Raw genomic sequence first — 21,268 nt, 5'->3', positions numbered from 1 at the left:
TGCTGTGTTGTGTAAGTAAAACCAAAGGTCTGAAGCATAAGCAAGGACGCCGTCACCACCACCGAGAGTGGTAGCAGCCACTTGATTTAGTTCTTTGCCTAAAAACCGGATACGTGTCCTTATAGCTTTTCTTGTCTACGTGTTTGCTATGTATAATGCACTCACAGGACAATTTTGGTTTCTTTAAAATGGGAGTGAAAATTTGAAGGCGTATTTTAAAGCATTCTAAGGGCAGAGAGTTTTAGGATTCCCCCCTCCACTTACTCACATGTGATTTGACATATTTTATAGTGATATACATGTTCTCTTTCCAAATCCATTAACTGAATTTTCATAGAAAGAGCTCTGTGTTTTTTCTTTGCACTCATATTTCATTGGTTTAAGTAATCAACTTTATCACGTAATTAAAATAGGAAGCACAGTTTGTGTTACCCTGGGATGCATTTGCTTGGGAACAGATCCAACTGAGATAATATGTACAGTTCACTTGGTGGGAGTGAAAGTGAATGATGTACCACTAGTCATGAGCACTCTGCAGACCCTGGGCACCCGTCAAGAATTTTTACAAAGGACTGGATAGTCTTGGGAAATTGGTTAAGGGCAAGTCCATTAATGGAGGCTCTTGTGTGCTATTCAGATGTATTCCCTTCAAAGTGGTTCTCTAGAGCCTGGCTACTCAAACTGTGGTCTGGGGACCAGCTGCACAGCATCATCTGGAACACGTTAGAAATACAGAATCTCAGGCCTCACCCCAGGCTTCCCGAGTCAAACCCAAGTGATTCAAAATCACAAGGAAGTCTAAGATCACTACTCTAGGGTCTGCTTTAGGGCTTCTGTTCTCACTCCTTACACTCTCCTTGGTGAGCTCATCTACTTTTGAACCTGGTATGAAACAGGTATGTCATAAATATGTGATACTTCTGTTCTGGAAAAATGAGAAAGTTTGTTTTGCTGGACATTGCTTCCAGAGTCAGGTTATGGGCCACCCAAGAAAATTAGTTTTATAACCTTTGTATGAGTTTCTGCTTGCTATTGTAATAAATTACCACAATCTTAGTGGCTTCAAACAACACGGATTGATTCTTAGATAGCACTGGAGGTCAGAACTCCAACATTGGTCTCGCTGGGCTAAAGTCAAGGTGTCAGCAGGATGATCTCCCTCTGAAGACGCTGGGGGAAAATCTGTCTCCTTACCTTTTCCAGTCTCTAGAGGTCATCTGCATTCTTTGGTTCATGGCCCCTATCTCTCTTTTTCCTTCCTTCCTTCCTTCCTTCCTTCCTTCCTTTCTTTTTCTTTATGAGAGATAGAGAGAAAGAGAGAGCGAGAGCAGGGGGAGGAGCAGAGGGAGAGGGACAAGCAGACCCCTTGCTGAGCATGGAGCCTGATGCAGGGCTCCATTCCAGGACCCTGAGATCATGACCTGAGCCAACACCAAGAGTCAGCTGCCCAACCGACTGAGCCTCCCAGGTGCCCTTTGTTGCCCCTTTCTCACCTTATTCCATACTTGCATCTATCTCCCCCTGCTTCCTTCTTATAAGGCCCCTGGGGTTACACTGGACTCACCTGGAAAATCCAAGATAGTGTCCTCATCTCAGGATCTTTGACCTAATCATATCTGCAAAGCCCCTTTACCCATTCTCAAGTTCTGCGGATTAGGATGTGAACATTTTTAGGGGGCCATTATTCAGCCTTTTACAACCTTGTTGTCAAATCTTGTTTAAAGGAAATTTAGCATTATTATCATTACTATTTAACAATGCCTGCTATGTGCCAGGAGCTTTCCATACAGGGAAATCTTCACAAGTATAGCCCACAGTAGCTATCATCAACCTGTCCTTGTAGATGAGAAGCCTGGGGTTCAGAAATCACAATGGGATGGAGCAGGGATGGCTCTCATGAATTCAGGTTTACTGAGCACCTCTTGGCTCCTGGCTCATGTCACCAACATAATCACCTGATTTATTTCCAAACTTAGCGTGCATGATGTCAGACAGCCCAGGGTTGTCCAGTTACCTGTTATGTCCATTGATCTGAAGTCCATGCTTATTTTGAGAAGGAATCTTTAAATGTAACAGAGAGACCAAAGTGATGGTTTTGGTGAAAAGCCCTAGCAACTTCCTGTGCACTATCATCTGACTAATCAGGGCTCATTTCTAGAAATCACACACTCAGACAGGGAGGGTCTCCATCTTTAAAATCACAGGAGCCAGCAGAAATACTTCCGCTTGGCAGGAGGTGGTTTAAGAGATGCCACGTTGACGAGCTTCTATGATAAACTGTAGCTCCAACTTTTGGTGGAGCAAAGGAATGAAGTTGGGTCAGAACAGAGATCACAGGCATGGAAATATTTCAAATAGCTTTTCTTAAAAAAATAACAATAACTCTTCTGCTTGCCCTGGAAGCTTTGCTATGGGCAGAGATCAAATTCCCCTCAATTATGTGACCATAATCACTTTGCTATTGGAATCATCCAAAAGTGCATGTTGTTGGTTCAGAAGGACCACAGTGTTCTTTGAAGATTTCTCCACCTCCCAGATTCAAATGTTCTTTAGCAAGGTGGCAAAATCCATGTGGTTTTAAAATGTATAGGCTATTTTCTGATACGCTATGCCCCCAAACCCCACCAGATGTTTTGGAATAGTTGAAGGTGATCTTGATAGACTCCTCTGCTTGACCAGTATTATCTTTCTAGAAGGAAATACGTTTTTATAGAAATCCAGCTATGCTCACAGATGTGATTGAATGCAGAAATGCTTAAGACACCCTCAGACTCCAAAGTCTTGTTCTTTTTTCCTTCCCCATGGTCACGAAGCTTCTTGGTAACAACTTTAACTAATACCAGCTTTACATTAACATCACAAATAGTTATGTCTCAAATGAAAATGTGTACAAGTCTTAATTACAATGGCTACTTAAAATTTCATAAACAAAGCCTTTTTTGAACAACAGGTAAAGTATGGTGATTCGTTTTCGTTTTATGAAACTGACCAAAACTCATTTCCTCTTTCTGCCATTAGAACTAACAATCAGAAATTAATTCCTTGCTTTATTTCGAATTTTATACTTTATTTCAAGAGTTATATTGTATATTTTCTGACCATTAAGATTTGCAACAACGCAGTGCCCCTGGGTGGCTCGGTCAGTTAGCCTTCAGCTCAGGTCATGATCTCAGGGTCCTGGGATTAAGTCCCGCATCAGGCTCCTTGCTCAGCCGGGAGCCTGCTTCTCCCTCTGCCTGCAGCTCCCCCTGCTTGTGCTCTCTCTCTCTCTCAATTTCTGTCAAATAAGTAAACAAAATCTTTAAAAAAAGTTTTGTAACAACTTTTGGACAAAATACAGATTTCTGACTTGGCCCTTAAGCAAGTTGCCTTGCCGGTTCATGCCTCCGTTTTCTTATCTGTAAAATAGGTGAACGATATTTGCCCTATTTACGTGAGGGGAAAATGGATTTGCAGTGGGCACGGAAGTCAAAGTGTTCTCTTTGCCAGTGTGTGGAATAGTTTAAAGTGAAGTTACACGCTTGTACTGACTCTTCTCTTGCCCCAGCGGGGTCTGGCTTTCACGAAGTCACATGAAATGCAGCTTCAAGGGCTCTTTGTGTAATTATTCAATGTGAACTGTGGGTTTCGTATCTTTGGTGAAATCAGCTGCCTTTGTCACTTCCTGTTCTGGCAGCGCGCTGCTGAGCATCTCGTGATCTCAGGAGTGTAGAGGCAGGCTGGCAGAGCAGTCCAGGAGTGGCTTAAAAATAGAGTTTTCAGACTGTTGGCTCAGTTTTCCTCCCAGCGAATCCCCAGGTAGACAGAAGATGACAGGTTTGCCTGTCTGCAGCTTGGATCCCATTCCCTGTTCTGGGTGTGCAGATTGGAACTCTCCCTTCCTACCCACTTTTCTCCACAACACCACTTCCTTCCTCCCAGTATGTCCAGGCTGATAAAACTGGGTGTGTCATTGTGTGCACAGGTGCAGGCTGCTGGGCGGGTGGGAAGGGGCTCTTTAAACCACACCACGAGTTTGTGGTCCAGAATCGGTCTCCATCCTCAGCATCTCAGCACCACAGAGCTTTGTGGACAGAGGGCGGCCTCCCTCATGCCTTTCCATGCCCCTCCCCAACTGGTCCAAGCTGACTTTGCCGCCTGATGAGCCTTTGAAACAGGAAAGGGCAGGTCCCTCCTGTACCCCGGGTTGAAGCAGATGTAGCATATTTTAACTTGTTAGCTATCAGCTTACTTTCTTAGGAAGGCACATGAAATGCAGCTTCAAGGGACATGTAATCTCACCAGTGGAAATTATCTTCTTTTCGAACATTTATTAAGAGCTCGCCACATGCCAGACACCATGTTGAGTGTTTTCCATGTGGTATCTTATCTGATCTTCTCATCAGTTCTACGAGATAGATATAATTCCCTTCATTTAGCCTATGAGAAGAGTAAAGCCCAGAGAGGTTAGTCAGCATGCACACCGTCACACACTTAGTGGAGGAAGTAGGATTCAAACCCAGGAGGCTGGCTCTGGGTCCTCTGCTCCCCGTAATGCTTCTCACCCTGGCTCAGGCTCCTGAACTCCCTGACCCTCCCACCTCACTGTGGGCACATGAGCGCTTGGGGACAGCTTTGTAAAGCACCGCGAAGGACTCAGGGCAAACACGAACACATTTCACTTGGTGCCGACGCCCTCGGGCAGGTGGTCAACAGACACAGGGTTGTCCCTACTCTCCAGACTGGGGAGGTGATCTTGGTCTGGGTTCAGCTGGATGCACATGGGCTTGTATTCCAGCAAAGTGGCGCTACCTCCTCTTTGCTCTCTCTTCTTATGGGGCAACTGTGACAGTGGTTGTGCTTTGCTCTTGGGCTGGCCATTTGCTATGGTTGATAAGGAGTGTGGACCAGCCAGCAAATTCCACGATGCGGGGCCCACTGGCAGGCAGTGGTCACAAGAGTGTTCCTGTAGTCAGAGATTCCCAGCAGATGACAAAGGAGGTCAGTTATAATCCAACAGTCTGTGGCTACCCATTTGCGAGAGGTGGCAACTTCCTGCCCTAAGAATGTGTTCAAGAAAGTGAAGCCCTCTATTTGGGAGCAGGGAGCATACAAGGTTAATCTGCTAGTTGTGGGCCAGGCTAGAGCATCAGGGAATTAATCCGCATTCACATAGCTGGCAAGCAGGGCTTCTCAGTGTCCAGTAGCTTCCTTGTGGCTCTTCCCAGTCCTCGGAGGCTGTCTCCTCACGGTGAGCAGGCATCCTGCAGGCCTCTGGGGTCTGCTGTGGCTATACCATAATGGTTGCTGCCTCCGAAGCCTCCTTGGGGTTTTTCATTCCAAATGCTTTTCTCAGAAATGGTCCCTCCTGTGGAGCACAAGCCTACACTTGTAGCCGAGAGGGGGAGTCCGTGGGTACGGGCTGACCGCCCCCCCACCTGTGGTTCCAGTCTGCACCAGTGACGGCACCAGTGCATTCTATGGCAGAGTGTGCTGATATGGAATGAGCGCTGCCCAACTAGCCATGTATAAGGAATCAACAGAGTCCTTCACACACCCGCCCTCATGTTGAGCCGGACTCCCAGTGATCAAGTCTGCATACCTGTGTGGGGTATGTAACTTCCCAGAGACCCCGGGTGCAAAGTTGAACACCCTTGCTAAGACCACAGGGACCGTGAAGGCTCAGCCTTACACACTGTCAGATCCCAGACAGGATGGGTACAACTCCCAGGTCTCTACCCAGGAAAGAGTTAGGAGATGAAGGATAGAGGAAGCTCAGAAACGGAAAGTGGGTGCCTGTGATGACAGCCCCTCACCAAAACAAGATGGCTACCAGCATTTTCGATAGACAAGAAATGGAGGAGTATCTACTTCTTAAACCAGGGGACAATACTGAAAGTCTAAAAGGGAAAGCCAGGCTCAGCTGGGTCTGAGGAGAACCGGGGCAAATGCACATGAGTGCTGTCTCTCTGGGCACTTGGCTTGGTTGGCCTGCACAGGGCAGGGGGCTTGTGTTCAAGGCCAGGAGGACAAGTCTGGGCTTGAGAGCCCATAGGCAGCCACCTCAGTGTCTGCTGGTTAATGGCAAAAAAGGCTCCACGGAGCCAAGGTGAGGAAGGGGGGTTTGGTCATTCAGGGTGACAGGTGCTCCAGTGGACTGACACACTGGGCCTCTTGGGCACCCTGCTCAGGCCTGTCCCTACTCCAGGACCAGCTCAAAACAGAAAGCCAGTGTGCTATCCCAAATCCTGGAGGGGCCTTTGGAAAATTATAGGAATGAGCTACATTTATTGGGAACCTGCTTGCGGTGGTTTGTAATCATTGGGAGAGAGTACAAAGGGGTAGATGCAAACCTAGAGCCGTTATTATAAGGAGTATGACCATCCAGAACATGGTCAAAGAGGAAGATGGGCAACAAGGGCTCCCTTCTTGTCCTGGGCTTCCCTCTAGGGATTAGGGAGCAAGCCCCCCCCCCCCTCCTAGGTTCCAAGGGCTTGGAGGGAAAGAAAGGAGACCTGAATGTTGGCCTCTTGCCCATCTCAATCTATTTTGGGGATCTGTTGTGAGCTGAGTGCTTTGGAAATGCAGATGCAGGGGCTTGCTGAGGAGCTAGTCAGAAGGCCTAGACTCGTCTGCCATAGGGAGACTCCTGGACCCGTGAGCGTGGAGATCTGAGTAATGGCAGGTGGGAGAAGCTGTGCTTCCACCCCCTTGCTCACCTCGCCTTCTTGGCCCAGGTCATCCAGCAGGTTGCTCTGACCTCCCATCCTGGAGGTTGGTGTCCAAATCTGCAGGGCACTTTTAAACATGCCTGAGCGTGGGGGAGGGGAAGGACACAGACACACCACTGCCTATAGTCTGGGATGGACACAAACTGAACATATCAATATGCTTTGGGTGATTTTACTAACACACTCTCTGGTCCCTGGAGTCGTCTGCGGTGGCAGGATGGAGACTTCCGATCCCCACAGGGCTTATTGCTCCAAAGAGATGAATAATCTGGCTCACTCTGGCAGAAGTGAAAGACCCCAGGTGGCTGGACAGGGATACTTCCAACACTGGCAGGAGGGTGGGGTGGGGTCAATAATCTCCCTCTTCCTAATCCAGATACAACAGAGCTCTGCCCCTGTTAGAAGAGCTGTTGGGGTCAAAGAGCAGGACGGTGAGCTGGGCAGGACTGTCCGATGTGTGACCTGAGGAGCTCTCTGCACAGCTGGGGGGGGGATGGCTTCCTTCTTCCAGTGGGGAAGGTTGAAACCCTCCTGGCCTCAACTTCCCACTATATTGGGGCCTCCAATTTGCCAGGTGTTAGGTTGCTGACATTCCTTCCAAGTTCCCTAAACCTCTGGCCTGTAATTTAGACTGCTTGACATCTGAGCCTATCATGTTGGTTTCTCCTGGGTAAAACATCTCTCATATTAGCCCCATGAAAAAGGAGAATGACACTGGGCAGCCACCAAGCTGTCTCTTGGTCGTATTAGGCTTGCTTCCACCTCTGGTGACGAGGCTCTTGCACTCACTCTTCCTTGTGCTGGTAGGTTCTTCCACAGATATTTACCTGGCTCAATCCTCACTCTCCTTAGATTTTTCCTCAAATGTCGCCTACCTAATGAAGGCTTTCCTCGCCGGCTATTTCAAACTGCAAGCACCCCTCCTGAAACCTACTTCTTCTCTCACTTCCCATGACATATTTACTTTTCTCCACAGCACTCACCACCAACTATCTTGTTGTACGTATTTCATTTATTTAGTTATTGTGTGCATGTGTGCATGTCTGCCTCTTCTCACATAGGCTTCACCAAACCAGACATTTTTGTCTCTCTTGCTTTTGGCCACATTCTCTGCACCTAGGACAGTGTCTGATACATAATAGGAGAACAATTCATTTGCTATTTGTTGAGTGAATACGTGGCAGGGAACAGAGTGGGCCTCTTACAATGAAGCCTATGAAACTGTTGTGTTTGCTGTTCAAAAGTGGTCAAATATCAGCAACTTCATGTGGTTCAACCAAATATGCAACCCGTAACTGGCCCAAAGGAGGTGTTATGTGGGGGGGTCCATTTCCCCCCGATTTGCTTTGTGTGCTCTGGTTCAAAAAACTCAGGTTCTGTTTATAATCCCGTGGTTATAAATGTCCCGTTTAGATAGACATTCCTCTCTCTTACGCCATGACCCAGGGAACAGTGTTCCTCTAGTTAGAGCATTGGCAGTGACAATGGCAGTCTTGGCCTTCAGAACCAGAAAGATTTCTTTTTTTTTCTTTCTTTCTGTGGCTATGATGGGAAAAAAGTAAAGGTTAATAGACTATCAAACTGTGACCAGACATCAGAACCAACACCAGGGACCTTGGCGGAGATGAGATCAGTAACAAGACCTGTCCACCCCATCGCTCAGGCCCCAGGGGAACAAGGCTCGGAGCCAAGACACCTCTAACTGGTCCCCTGAACTCCAACAGAATGTTCAGAGCACAGAAGTCTCTTCCTCTGCCAGAGTTTTTTTGTTTTTGTCTTTGTTTGGATTTCCCGCATACAGCCAAGGGAAAGGGAATCAAATCTTGAACTTGTGCCTTCTAAATTCAGCTTTCTTAAAGATATAGACTATCCAATCCATATGAAAAACATCTTTCTTTTTGGTGTTGGCAAATGCCACGCTCCAGGACACACATGCTGGGGAATCAGCCATGAGCACAAGTTGCAGCCATGAGCCCTGCACACGGGAGTAGCTGCTAGAAGTGAGTTACTAGGCGAGTGCGCCCTCTGTGTGGGGACCCACTTCAGCGCAGGAGCCAAGTGCGGGGCAGAAGCAAGCGAAACTGGCTGGCCCACATCTGCAAAGAAACACGTTGTCTCCCAACTTTTATGACCTCAGACTGCTTTTTTTCCTCCCCGCTTTTGAATGAGACACGGGTGGGTACCACGGATTACATTTTTTCTTCTTCAGTCTGTTCCAAGGAAAACAACAGTGCACGTGTGCCTACCAATGACACCCGTCCCTGCCTCTAGAGAATGGAAGGGTTTTGGCCAGCTGGACCTGTGTGAGGAGGGTCAGCCTCGGCTGAGCTCCTGCTGACCGTGGTCTCGTGGGCATGCAGGTACTGCATCGCTGAGTGTTTCAGGAAGCCAGAAACCTGCATTCCCATGTGAATCTCCTATTTAAAATCATGCAATTAATTCTAATAAAGAAAAAAACCCTGTGTGAACAGACAGGGGGAGGGGTGTCAAAAAAGTGGGTGCTCTACGCAGGGGACTTTTAGAGCAGTACAACTCCTCTGTACAATACCATGATGATGGACACGTGTCATTACAGATTTGTCAAACCCATAGAATGTGCAACACCACGAGCGAGTCCTAACGTAAACTCTGAACTTTAGTTAAGAATAATGTACTCACATTGGCTCATCATTATAACAAATGTACCACACTAATGTAAGATGTTGATAAGAGTGGGAATGCAGAGTGTGTGGTGGGTTGAGGGGGGAGGTGGCATATGGGGACTCTGCTTTCCATTCAATTTTTCTGTAGACCTAAAAGGTGTCTATTAATTTTAAAAAATGGGTGCTCTACTCAGATCGTCAGGATTAGCTCATTAAGATGCAGTTTTTTAAGGCATTTATTTTTATTTTGATTTATTTTTTCAAGTTTTTATTTACATTCCAGTTAGTTACCATACGGTGTCATGTTAGTTTCAGATGTACAATTTAGTGATTCAACACTTCTATACAATACCCAGTGCTCATCACAAGTGCATTTCTTTTTAGCACAGTGTCCCGCAGGCTTTCTGACCGAGCCATCTAATTCAGATTCAAGGCTCGTGGAAGGAAGAGGGGGTTTCTTAGACTACCAGTGGGGAAAGTGGGGTAGGGGCTTGGATAGGAGTTCAAATCCTTGAGAAGCTGGGGTAGGAAGGAGTGGGATGGTGTGGATTTTGCAGTTGGGTGGTGTAATCAATCAAAATACACCACACTGGCAGGTTCCACGGCAAGGAGAGAATCCCCTGGGGAGGAGGTGGGATTATCATCAGCAGGGACTGTGGGGACCTACCACGGGGGTAGGGGTTGGAAATGGACCAACTAAGGGAAGGAGTATTTAGCACAGACGTTATTTAGAATTACTACGCATGGTGACGAATTTTTAAGTAGGTGGCTTTTAGTTTTGTTATACTTTTAAAATTCTCTACGGACCATGCACTCAGCTGCCTGATCAGAGCAGGCCCTTCCCATTGCTTTCAACCTCTTCCCCCACGGCACACTCAGCACTGAAAAGCAAAGACATTCGATTCACGGAACCGCCACCATGGTAAAGGTCTTAAAATTTCACCAAGCAACTCTTCAAGGACAGTGGGAGACAGGTGTGATGGAGCCCAATCCTCAGCCACCTCTTTATACGCCAAGAGTTTTTTTGGTTAAATAGTAAAATGGAAAGTCCCTTCTGCTTAAGCTCCAAGAGGCTCAAGATTCAAGCTCCAAGAGGCTCAAGATTCATCTTCGCTCATGTCCCTCCCCCAATATACAATTAGTTCTGTTAAAAACAGCATCAGCAACATGTGTAGGTGGCACTAGCAACAAAGTTCCTCTTTGCTCTTGGTAAGGAGAAACTTACGGATCACAGGGGATCGTCAGGGCGCACAAGGAGCCCAGCCCAGAGAAACCCCCCTGGCTTTGTCTCATGAACAGAGACCTCCTGACAAAAGTGGGCACTCGCTTTGTGACTCTCCTGGAGTCTACTCAGACGCTCCAACTGTGGAGAATCCAGAAAACTGAACTCCCTTTCCCTGCCATCCGTTTCTCTGATGCTGACCCGTGAGGCAGCTAGTGTATTGTTCTTCTGTCCCCTCCAGGCATTGTTACGAATCCTTGCAGAAAACAACAGCCACCGTGGTAATGATGATGAGGATGACAGTACCAACCACCACCTGAAATAGGCAACGGGGAAAGAGAGGGAGGGATTTGATGGCAAGGGCGTCTCTCCAGCAAATCTAATCGCTGCTGGGAAGGTGTGACTGCTTTTTTTTTTTTTTTTTTTTTTTTTGGCAGAGCATCGCTTAAAAATTCCTTAGAGCCAGGCAGGGGGTAGGGGAACATGGCACTTCAGCGGGAGCAGAAGCACATAGGGAAAGGACAGCTGGAGATTTGGGATGATATTTAGCCCAGTGTGTATCAGCTTTCCCTAAGGAAGGACTTAAGTTTTAGCTGAATGCAGATACCCCGTGGCTACATCTTTGGATATTTCAAGAAGCAGAATTTAGGTTTTGGAAAACCAAACCAGCCAATAATCACACAGAAAGATGCCCGACATCATTAGCCATCAGAGAAAGGCAACCCACAATGAGATGCCCCTTAATACCCACTAGATTATTAATACCCACTAGAATGGCTAAAATCAGAAGGACAGATGATAACAAGAGTTGGGGAGGATGTGGAAGAAATGGAACCCTCCTACATTGCTCATGGGAATGTAAAATGGTGCAACCACTTTGGAAAATGTTCTGGCAGTTTCTCAAAAAGTTTGAAAGTGAGTCGCCCGATGACCCGGCAATTCCACTTCTAGGTACATATCCAAGAGAAATAAAAGCATATGTTCACATAAAAACTTGTACATGAATGTATATAACAGCATTATTCATAATAGCCAAAAAGTGGAAACAGTCCAAGTTTCCATCAACTAGTGAATAGACATAGTTTGCTACATCTATACAATGGAATATTATTTGGCCATCAAAAGAAATAAAGTTCTGACACCTGCTACAACATGGATGAAACTTGAAAACATTATGCTAAGTGAAAGAAGACTCTGTGTCACATATTATAGGATTCTATTTATATGAAATGTCTAGAATAGGCAAATATATAGAGATAGAAAATAGACCAGTGTTTGCCCAGGGGTTGAGTTGTGGCGAATGGGAAGGGGCTGTTCATGGGTATGGGGTTTCTTGGCGGGGGGAGAGTGAAAAAAATGTTCTAAAACGGATTGTGGTCATGGTTGCACAACCCTGTGAATATACTAAAAATCACTGAATTGTACACTGCAGATGTGTGAACTGTATGTTATGTAAATCATATTTCAATAAAGTTATTAAAATCACAAAACCAGTGAGATGAAGTACAAATTGTCTCAAAATGCAGAGGATTAGTAATCCAGGTGACAAAATGAAAGACAAGGAGGCAACAAAGTGGAGGGCTAGCATGCAGATAACCGGAAGTTCCGAAGGAGATGCTGGAGCCAGGAGCCTGAAAGTCACAAATCAAGATTGAAGATTCCCCTGCCCCCCATCTGCTGGTTCCTTGCAAAATCATTCAGACACACAGACACCTAGATGTATCTGACCCCTACAAATGGCCCATAAGCACATCCAACAATAACTTGCATTGCACTATTTAGTGAAGAATTTTTTGCTTCAATAGTTGGCAGTGGTTTGGTTTGGTTATAGCTTTTGAAATAAAAATGGAGCACTTAGTAAGGTCAGGAGGGAACTCGCCCCCGAGGGATTCAAGTAGAACCTTCTGGAGGACAGTTTAGACATACATATCAAGTCTTAATGTTTTCTCTTCTGCTTTCCCAGCATTTCCACCTCCGAGAACCCACCTAGGGGGTGGAGGGGCCTTTGGGATGGAATGGATTTCCCCAGACATTTAGCTACAAGAATATTAAGAAAACTTGTATACATCTCACACGCTTAGTGATACCGAGATTTGTTGAATAAATTTTGCTCTCACTATGTAATTACAGACTAAGAGGCCATGAATGATGTTTTGGGAAAATGCTTAATAAGGTAACTATTTATGCGTTTTGCTTTGTTTCATTTTTGTCAAGGGAAGATAACAGCTTACAAAACAGCATGCACACTAATTTTTCATTTTAAAATACATATACACACATTATATATAAACATAAATAGAAAAAGAGTGATGGAGATCGAAATGCGAAAATTCTCCTGACACATTAAATGGTTAACAGTGATTTTTGAGTTCTTTTTTAAAAAATATTTTATTTATTTACTTGTCAGAGAGAGAGAGTGAGCACAAGCAGGGGGAGCGGCAGGCAGAGGGAGAAGCAGACTCCCCGCTGAGCAGGGAGCCCAATATGGGACTCGATCCCAAGACCCTAGGATCATGACCTGAGCTGAAGGCAGACGCTTAACCAACTGAGCCACCCAGGCGTCCTGATTTTTGTGTTCTTTATGCTTATTGAAATCTTCTCTGAAGATCATGCAGGGACTACTGTAATGGTAAAAATAACAATAAAAGGGATGTTTTAAAAAGCTCTCCAAAGATCATCACCTCAGAACGGAGTCCAATCCCTCAGCCCGCGCATCAGGGGTGGGTCCAGCAGGCCCGGCCCCCTCCGCCCGGCAACCCCTCCGGCCTTACCCTGGTGCACCATTCCCAGGACTTCCCTGAGAATGGGTCTGTGTTTTAGCAGCCATCTGCCGTTCATCTGCCTGGGGGTCCTCCGCCTGGTCGCCTGCCTTGCTTCGCGCCTGGCTGCTCTCCCCTGAGTCCCCTCTCCTGGGAAGCCGTCCCTGGCCACCCAAGCCAAGCCCACCGTTTCCTGCTGTCACCCTACCCTGTGCGTGCACTCTTTTTATACCTCAAACAGCACTGCCATTATGTTTATACTTCTCTCTTTCATTGAGTCATTTGGGGATTAGGCCAGGATCTTAATCATCCTTGTTTACTCAGAATCCAGCCCAGTCCTGGATAAATGTTTATGGAGTGGAGGAGTGAACGAATGAATGAATGTGTCTGCTGAGCTCTAGGCTCAGGGCAGCTGTGCTCCAGGGTCCTACAGGTCTCTGAATGCAACATGCCCCAAACTGAGCCCATCGACTTCTCCCTCTGGCAACTGACTCCCCCGCTAGTCGCTAGTCCTTAGCAATCTCGTCAACGACCCTTCTCTGACTTTGTGGTGGGAGCTCCATCCATGGGACTGGAGCCAGGACCATGCACATCTGTTTTCTTCCCACAGAAATTCTCCTGGGCAGTCAATCCCACCACCAGAATGGCTGTTGCCTTGTTCTCCCTTCTTTGCCTGCACACTGCTGCTGACCTCTCTATCTCTCCCTGGCTCTCACCTGGCCATCTGCCACAGCCCCTCATCCCGACCCCAATAATCATGTCTGCATGGCTTCTCTTTCCTCCAGGGTAAAGTCAAAACTCTTTACGGAGGCTTACCAGGGGTCCATCCCCAATCCAGCCATCTCTCCATCTCTCCTCCCTCCTACCACTTTCATCCTTTCCCGGAGCAACCTGATGAGTTCTTTCCTACCTCTGTGCCTCTTGCATGCCCTTTGTTTTGTCTGGAAGCCTTTCCCAACCCCCTTGCCTCCCTAAGTCATTCATCAAGCCTTAATGTAAACAACATTTTCCCCAGGAAGACTTCCTTCACTCCCCAAGTCCCTATTAGGCACCTCAGACATAAACTCCCAAAGCTTCCTACACTTTGCCCAACATAACCCTTCTCGTGCTGTATTTAACTCTTCCTCTCAATGAACGGTTGAGAGCAGCAACGTGAAAGCAGAAACAAAGTCTGCTTGTTCGTGGACATTCCTCCAAAGTCTAGCAAAAATGAAGTCCTTACTCAAGAAATGGTTAATATTCGGTAAGCAAATAGATGAACGGATTTTTGCTTTTGTTTTTGTTACTGAAGATGCTGATTTAAACTTTGGGGCCAGACAGGACATCCAGTTCTTCGTTCCCTGAAGGTCAGGAAGAAGGGGAGAAGCCCCGCCACAGACAGCTGCTCTCTAACCCTGCCCAGCAGCTGGCTGACCCAGAGTGGGCTCCTCAGAGGGAAGCTTGGCTGGGTTGGGCCTTTCCAGGGGTGCTTTTCATCTCATTGTCTTTCCAAGTCACACCCAACTTCCCCATCAGTCATGAGTTTTTCCAAGACTTACAGGAACCTACCCTAAAGAGCAAAGGAAGTTCTCTGTTTCTAAGTGCTACCTTCAAAATATTTTCAGAGTTCCAGAGTTAAAGGTCCCAGGACTGGAACTCTGGATTGTGTCAATTCCCTGTGGAGATGCTGCTGGGCTGGGGCTCAGGATGGTTATCCACCGCCCCTCCCCTCCAAGCCAAGATCGAAAAAAGAGCGGTGGTGTTTGGTAGTAATGCAGAGTTGGGGCTCCAAAGTCTCTGGTAGGCTGAGTCAGCTTCAAAGGAACCCAGCACCCTGGTGAAGTTGGAAGGTAGCTAAGTGAACTGGGTTCATGTGATGGATTGGAGTCTTGATCGGCAAATAATCACTCCCTTCTCCCCTCCCCCACCACCTCAGGGCTGTGTGTACTTCTTGCCTCCCTGCCTTTGGACTTGGCCACATGATGTGTGTTGGCCACTGCAGTGTGAGCAGACATGATGCAAGCAGAGGCGTGAAGTATGCATATGTGGTTCTTCCCTCTTACGCTCCCTTCATTCGCAGTGAGAATATGCCTTAGGTCACCATTGCTCCTTCAGCTTGGTCCCCCGAATAGAAGTTTTGGACATGATTACTTTCAGACGGTTGTGAGATATCTAAGCAGAGATGTGTATGATTGGGGGCTTGGGGGTGGTCTGGGCTAAAGGTCTCCACTGGCACGATCAGCAGATGCATGGCATTTAAAGCCTTGAGGTAGATGAGTTCACCAAAGTGTGGATATGGATGGAAAAGAAGTCCTCCAATATGTAGCAGTCAGAGAGATGAGAAGGAACCAGCAAGGAAACAGAGATGGAGTGGCTGGAAAAGGCAGGCAGACGACCAGGACAGTGAGGGATCCTGGGAGCCAAGCGGAGAGAGAGCTCAGAGTTGGACAGAGTGATCGGTGTGTCCAAAGCTGCTGGTAGGGCACATGCAGAATTCAACGTGATTTAGTGACAGGGTTGCTGTCGATGTCCTTGAGAAGAATATATTCCATAAAATCCTGAGGGCAGAAACATCAACAGAACAGTTTCAGGAGAGAATAATAGCACAGGCATTTGCAAGTGTAGACAATTCTTAACAAAGTGCTGCTCCAAAATGAAGAAAAGAAATGGGGCTGTAGCAGGAGGAGGAAGTGGAATTTAGAGATATATTTTTTAAACAAGCTTGAATGCTAATGGGAACGATCCAAGAGAGAGAAGGAATTGATTCAGATGGAGGAGTGATAGGGGCGCTTGGGTGGCTCAGTTTGTCTGACTCTTGGTTTTGGCTGAGGTCATGATCCCAGGGTCATGAGATCGAGCCCTATGACAGGCTCTGCACTCAGCGTGGAGTCTGCTTGGGATTCTCTCTCACTCCCCCTGCCTCTCTCCCTGCTCATGCTCTAAATAAATAAATAAATAAATAAATAAATAAATAAATAAATAAAATCTTTAAAAAATAATTGAAAAAAAGATGAAGGAGTGATGTGGTTCATCCACTGTAACTAGGAGAAGTTTGAGTGTGTGGGCTTACATGTAGGACTTAGTCAGATACAGTAGTGGGAGCTTGCAGACATTCTCTTCCAGTTGTACCAACTTTTTTCAATAAAACAGGAAGTCAGGTCATCAACAGAGAATGAGTATATGTGAGGCGAAGAAGAAAGTATGACAGAGTCATCCAGGAGGGTTGAAGAATGAATGGACCAAGGATGTATAGCTTGCATGCTGGTTAGCAGTGACTCTTGTGAGCACTTTTACTTACTATCTAATAAAGCCTCACAACAGACACATGAAGTAGGGCCTATTATTTGCCTCATTTACAGATGAGGAAATGGAAACACAGAGTGGTCAAGAAACTTGTCCAAAGTCACACAGCAAGAAAGTGATGGAACCAGGATTTGAACAGGGGACATCTGGCTCTGGACTCAAATACTTAATCATTAGATTAGGCTGACCCAGTTAAACATATGAAAACCTGTCACAGAGCTGAACTAAATGAAATAAAGTTTGAATTAACATTTGTGGTACAGCCACCATGTGCCAAGCTCTGTACTAGATGCCTTCATAAGTCTCTGCAGTCATGGTTATTATCGACCTCATTTTACTGCTTGAGGACATCAAGGCCCAGAGAAATTCAGTTGTTTGTGAAAAGCTGCAGAGCTAAGGAAGAGGAAGATCTGCGTTTTGAACCGATGTCAGTCTGATTCCTAATCCCATACCCTGTATATAATGCCAAAGAACCATTATATCATGTGAGTGGGTCTACCCAGCTAAAGCTAACTTAGTAGCTAAGAGCATCAGAGCCCTCCCCACACGAGGCTTTAGCCCGAGCTGGTGGAGAATTTACTATTTGGTCCTAATAGCAGGGAGAATTTAAAAGAAGGAAACTTTGGAGGGGGGGGTGGAATGCAGGTTGTCTTATTGACCATTTTTGGATGCTTGATCCATTCAGTTGGGAGGAAGGCTTGGAGGTATATGGTGGGACTCTTGGCATTTTGTATTTCTTTTTCTTTCCATCAAAGCTATAGCCTTATATCAGGAGAGCACTTATTCGACTTATATGAGCATTTCCAGAAACGGTTTTCTCAAGAAAGAGTGCTCATAATGCATCATCTATACCAAACAGCCACCCACTTCCTCAAATGCAAGGAAGCAGACAGTTAAAAAAAAAAAAAAGCCGAGGCGCAGTTGTTTATCACGATCTCGCCTCAGTGAGGCCTGAGATTCTTTCGAACAGGAGCTCTGCTTCTCATGACGCAGAGTGAAGTTATCAACTGGGATATTTCTGGTAAAACTGAAAGCAAGAAAAAGCAAGGTGCACACTTCAGGAAGTACCAGCCCCCGTGGGACTGTTGGAGGCCTTGGGGGGACTTGGGTGCCATTCCCCAGTGACAGACAGATGGATGGACCTTCCTTCTGAAAAAAAGGAGGACACATGCTGGCAAATCAACCTCAAACCCAAGACCACTTGTGAAGAAATCATAAAGGGGAACATACACACAAAACCTAGAGGGAAAGAGCGAAAAAGCGAGAAGGGCAGGAATCGAGGCAGACCTGTCGCTTCAGCAGCTACTCACCTGAAGCGGGAGCAAAATGTCCCTGAAGTTGCCGAGGAACTGGGATTTCAACCTGAAAGTGGAGCCTGGGAAAATAGGTATGGTCAATGTCTTTTTGTTTCCCTTGAGTTTCTTATACTTGAGCACCCACCATTTGCATGTTGGTCTGCAGGGAGCTTTGTCTACTTAAAAATGGATCTCTCAGCAAATGTGAGTTTGGGGAAAATTTGCATTCAGGTTGATATGTTGGATCAAAGTTCCCAGACCCTGGGAGGGGATTCTTTTCTGTTTGGAGGTAGCGTTGGAATGGAGCTCTCTAGTGTGAGGCCACGATGGGGTACTTCAGATGGGCTAAAGCTACAGATCACACACAAAACAGAGTTTTTCTCTCTTTTTCATGAAAGGACAATTTCCCTCCTGTTTGGACACTTGTCCATAATTTGAGAGGTTTTTCATAGGAGCACAGAGAGTAGAGTCTTTTTGAAGTGCTTGATCTGTGAAGAAACTCAAGGGGTCCTGCTGGTGAGGCAGAAGGAGCAAAAAGTAAACAGTGAGGACCAGGCAGGAACATAGAGACAGTTGAAAGTATAATAGAGACACTTTTAGTTAAATGGACAGAATGGGAAAGAATTCTTAGTGAAGTTGTTAAAGAGAAATGCATTATAAGTTAATTAAGGGATGATGGAATGTTTTCTGAGATATTCTGGCCTTTAATCCAAAGCTCTTCTTATTAATGTTAATAGTGACACATTGATTTTAATCTGCTATATAACTGTCATCATAAGTTTCATTATATGGGGTTCTTCTGTTATTAATCGATCACAGTAATTTGGGGGAGAGCAGTTGGGCTGAAAGTGATTTCCCTGTGCTTTACACTCACACCTGCACAGTGAGCTAACTTCCTTGACATTAGATAAGTGTGGGGGGGGGTGTTTCTCATGGCTTGGAAAAGTTTTGCTTGGAACAAGGTTTAGACATGGTCTTCTACTGGGGGTTAATGTGTTCCTAAAATAAGTGGTCCACTGCAAAGCCACACAATGAAGAGTTAATGATGTAGGTCTGAGAAGAGATTTGAAAAAAAAAAATCGAGAGTAATCAGAGAAGCCATTAATCTTGGTGTCCAGGGAGGATTTGTGGTCCCTAATCAAGCTAGGAATCACTGCATGCTGAGGTCGGTTCCAAGAATAGGTAGTGTGCATACCTCTTACATAAGCAAGAGTTTTTTCTCCCAATTACTATTGATACCAGTGTACTTGGCAAATGCTCATTTTATTATATGTCATAAAAATTAGTTTTTAGAAGTAAAACTTCTATGGTTTTGTTCCTTTTTAAGTGTCCTGCTTCTATCTGCATGGGGTCATTCTAACCTCTCACCATCTGTGTTTGAACAGGTCTTACTCTCCTCTTTAAAAATAGGAAACATGAGATTAATGATTAAATGATTAATTGATTAAATGGTTAAATGATTTTTCCCCCCAGGGATATAGGAAATGACCACATTAGAGCTCAGGTCTGCATGTGCTCAGACCTGGGGTTAGGGTGGGTAAATTTCATGATTTTATCAATGTTTATTAAATCATCGTCCCGTGGATAGCCTATATGAGAGTCACCTCAAGTACTTGCTAAAAATGCAGGTTCCTGGGCATTTTGCTGAATTGTGAAATTAGAATATCTGGATGGGGGCTCATGTGCCTGCAATTTAACAAGCACCCCTCCCTCCATCCCATCTGATGAAAAAGTCCTGCTCTAGGGGCTATAGTCTATGTTAGTGGACTCGAAGAGCTACTATGCATCTAGCACAGAGCACAGTGTCTGGTCCTAGTGGACACACAATAAACGTTTGTTGACTAAATGAATGATTGACTATAAGTGGATGATATAGTTTAGTATTATTTAAAGAAAAAATAATAATTACATCATGAAATATAAAGAAGCCCTTCTCACTATCCATTGTCATTTACAAGTTTGTCACCCCAAGAGATTGGATGCCGCCAGAGTATCTTTCATGAGTGTCACACTGATGAGAATTCAGATCACAAGCTGAGTTATCCTAGGAGAAAGAGTCACTGACTCAGCCACAGGACCACTGGTCCCCTCTCCAGCATCCTTTGTCTAGGTGTGACTGTAAGAACTGGCCTAACGGTATAGCAAAGAATCCCACAGCTATTAAGAAGACGCGTGGAACTGGGAGTCATGTCAGGGAAGTCAAGGACCAGCCTGCGTAGTGAGGAGTAGATCAGGGTTTCTCAACCTGGACACTATTGATATTTGGGGCTGGATAATTCTTAGTGATGGGGACTCTCCTGTGCATTAGAGGATGTTAGCAGCATCCTTGGCCTCTACCCATTAGACAACGGTAGCACTCTCCTACTACCACCAGTTATGACAGCCAAAAATGTCTCCAGACATTGTCAGATGTCTGGGGAGAGACATCTGCCCTAACTGAGAACCACTGGAATAGATGATCATCCCAAATAGTGGAACCCAAGTATTACCTCACGATTCACTGCTTGGGTCAATTTTCAAGAGACTCTTGGTAAGCTATAACTTCAGGGGGATGAGCAGTAGCCTAGGATGGATACCAGAACCAGCACTTGCATAGGGAACTAGCAAGGCTCTGACACATTATGTGACCCAGGAGCGGATCCCAGCTATTTCTTTTTGCCAGCTATGTTCCCAATTTCCCGTAAATCTTGTGAGTGAGGAGCCTGGGCTGGAGTGAAAGTGAAAGTCTGTGAGAGTGGGGGAGGGGATCCCCACTGCACTTCCATCTCAGAGAGCTGAGGGTGGGGGGGCGGGAGCATGGCAACTGGCTGGCAGGGCTGACCCGGAGACCACCAGCATGGGCGCACCAGTGCTGGGGGAATGTAACCAGGCCAGCCTGCATCTTCCTGGTGATCCTAGTGGACCACCCTGGAGCAAAGGGGAATGGAGAGCAAACAGATTTGACTTCAGGTGGAGCCCAGAGCATGCATTTCTTTGATCCTTTATCATCTTCCATTTAGTCCAACAATGAAAACCACGACAGCCTTCCACTGCTTTCATGCTGCCAGTCAAATCTCCTTTTCCACATATTCGTCCTTCTCACTGAATCGTAAGCTTCAGAGGGCAGGTTCCAGGGCACAGCATCTTCTCTTGCACACAGTCCCGGGGGAGTCTGGCACATCCAGCACCCAGCGTGCAGAGGGCATTGACCGTCCAGAGAAAGCCTCCTTCTGACCCGTGGGTTGGGAGCTTTTAGTGGGAAGATTACCTGTGAATTTCTGGACCACCCGTATTGCCTTCAGTCTCGGGTCCATCTGATTTTGTTCTCAGTTCCCCCAAGTCCAAATGGGAAGCAGACCCTAGAGAGCATATGGACTCT

The 21,268-nt window shown here is 46.0% G+C and overlaps 1 protein-coding gene and 1 long non-coding RNA gene across 2 annotated transcripts in view; one reads left to right on the top strand and one right to left on the bottom strand.

Annotated features, from left to right (window-relative positions):
- Positions 1-9,570: 9,570 nt before the first annotated feature.
- Positions 9,571-18,057, bottom strand: LOC141373604 (uncharacterized). The gene is made up of 2 exons (XR_012379790.1): positions 17,926-18,057; positions 9,571-10,890 (listed from the first exon to the last, which is right to left on the bottom strand). It is a non-coding gene; the product is annotated as an uncharacterized lncRNA (long non-coding RNA).
- ARHGAP25 (Rho GTPase activating protein 25) overlaps positions 17,554-21,268 on the top strand; it is an 85,676-nt gene continuing 81,961 nt past the window's right edge. Inside the window, exon 1 of the mRNA XM_025868549.2 lies at positions 17,554-18,002. Within this exon, the coding sequence (XP_025724334.1) occupies positions 17,942-18,002 (61 nt within the window). The 5' untranslated portion in view covers positions 17,554-17,941. The remainder of the gene's footprint in view (positions 18,003-21,268) is intronic.

Source organism: Callorhinus ursinus, unplaced genomic scaffold (assembly GCF_003265705.2).
Source record: "Callorhinus ursinus isolate GAN/ISIS: 27379988/994484 unplaced genomic scaffold, GSC_fseal_2.0 scaffold10, whole genome shotgun sequence".
Lineage (NCBI taxonomy): Eukaryota > Metazoa > Chordata > Mammalia > Carnivora > Otariidae > Callorhinus > Callorhinus ursinus.
This window is presented reverse-complemented; position numbering and strand designations above follow the sequence as displayed.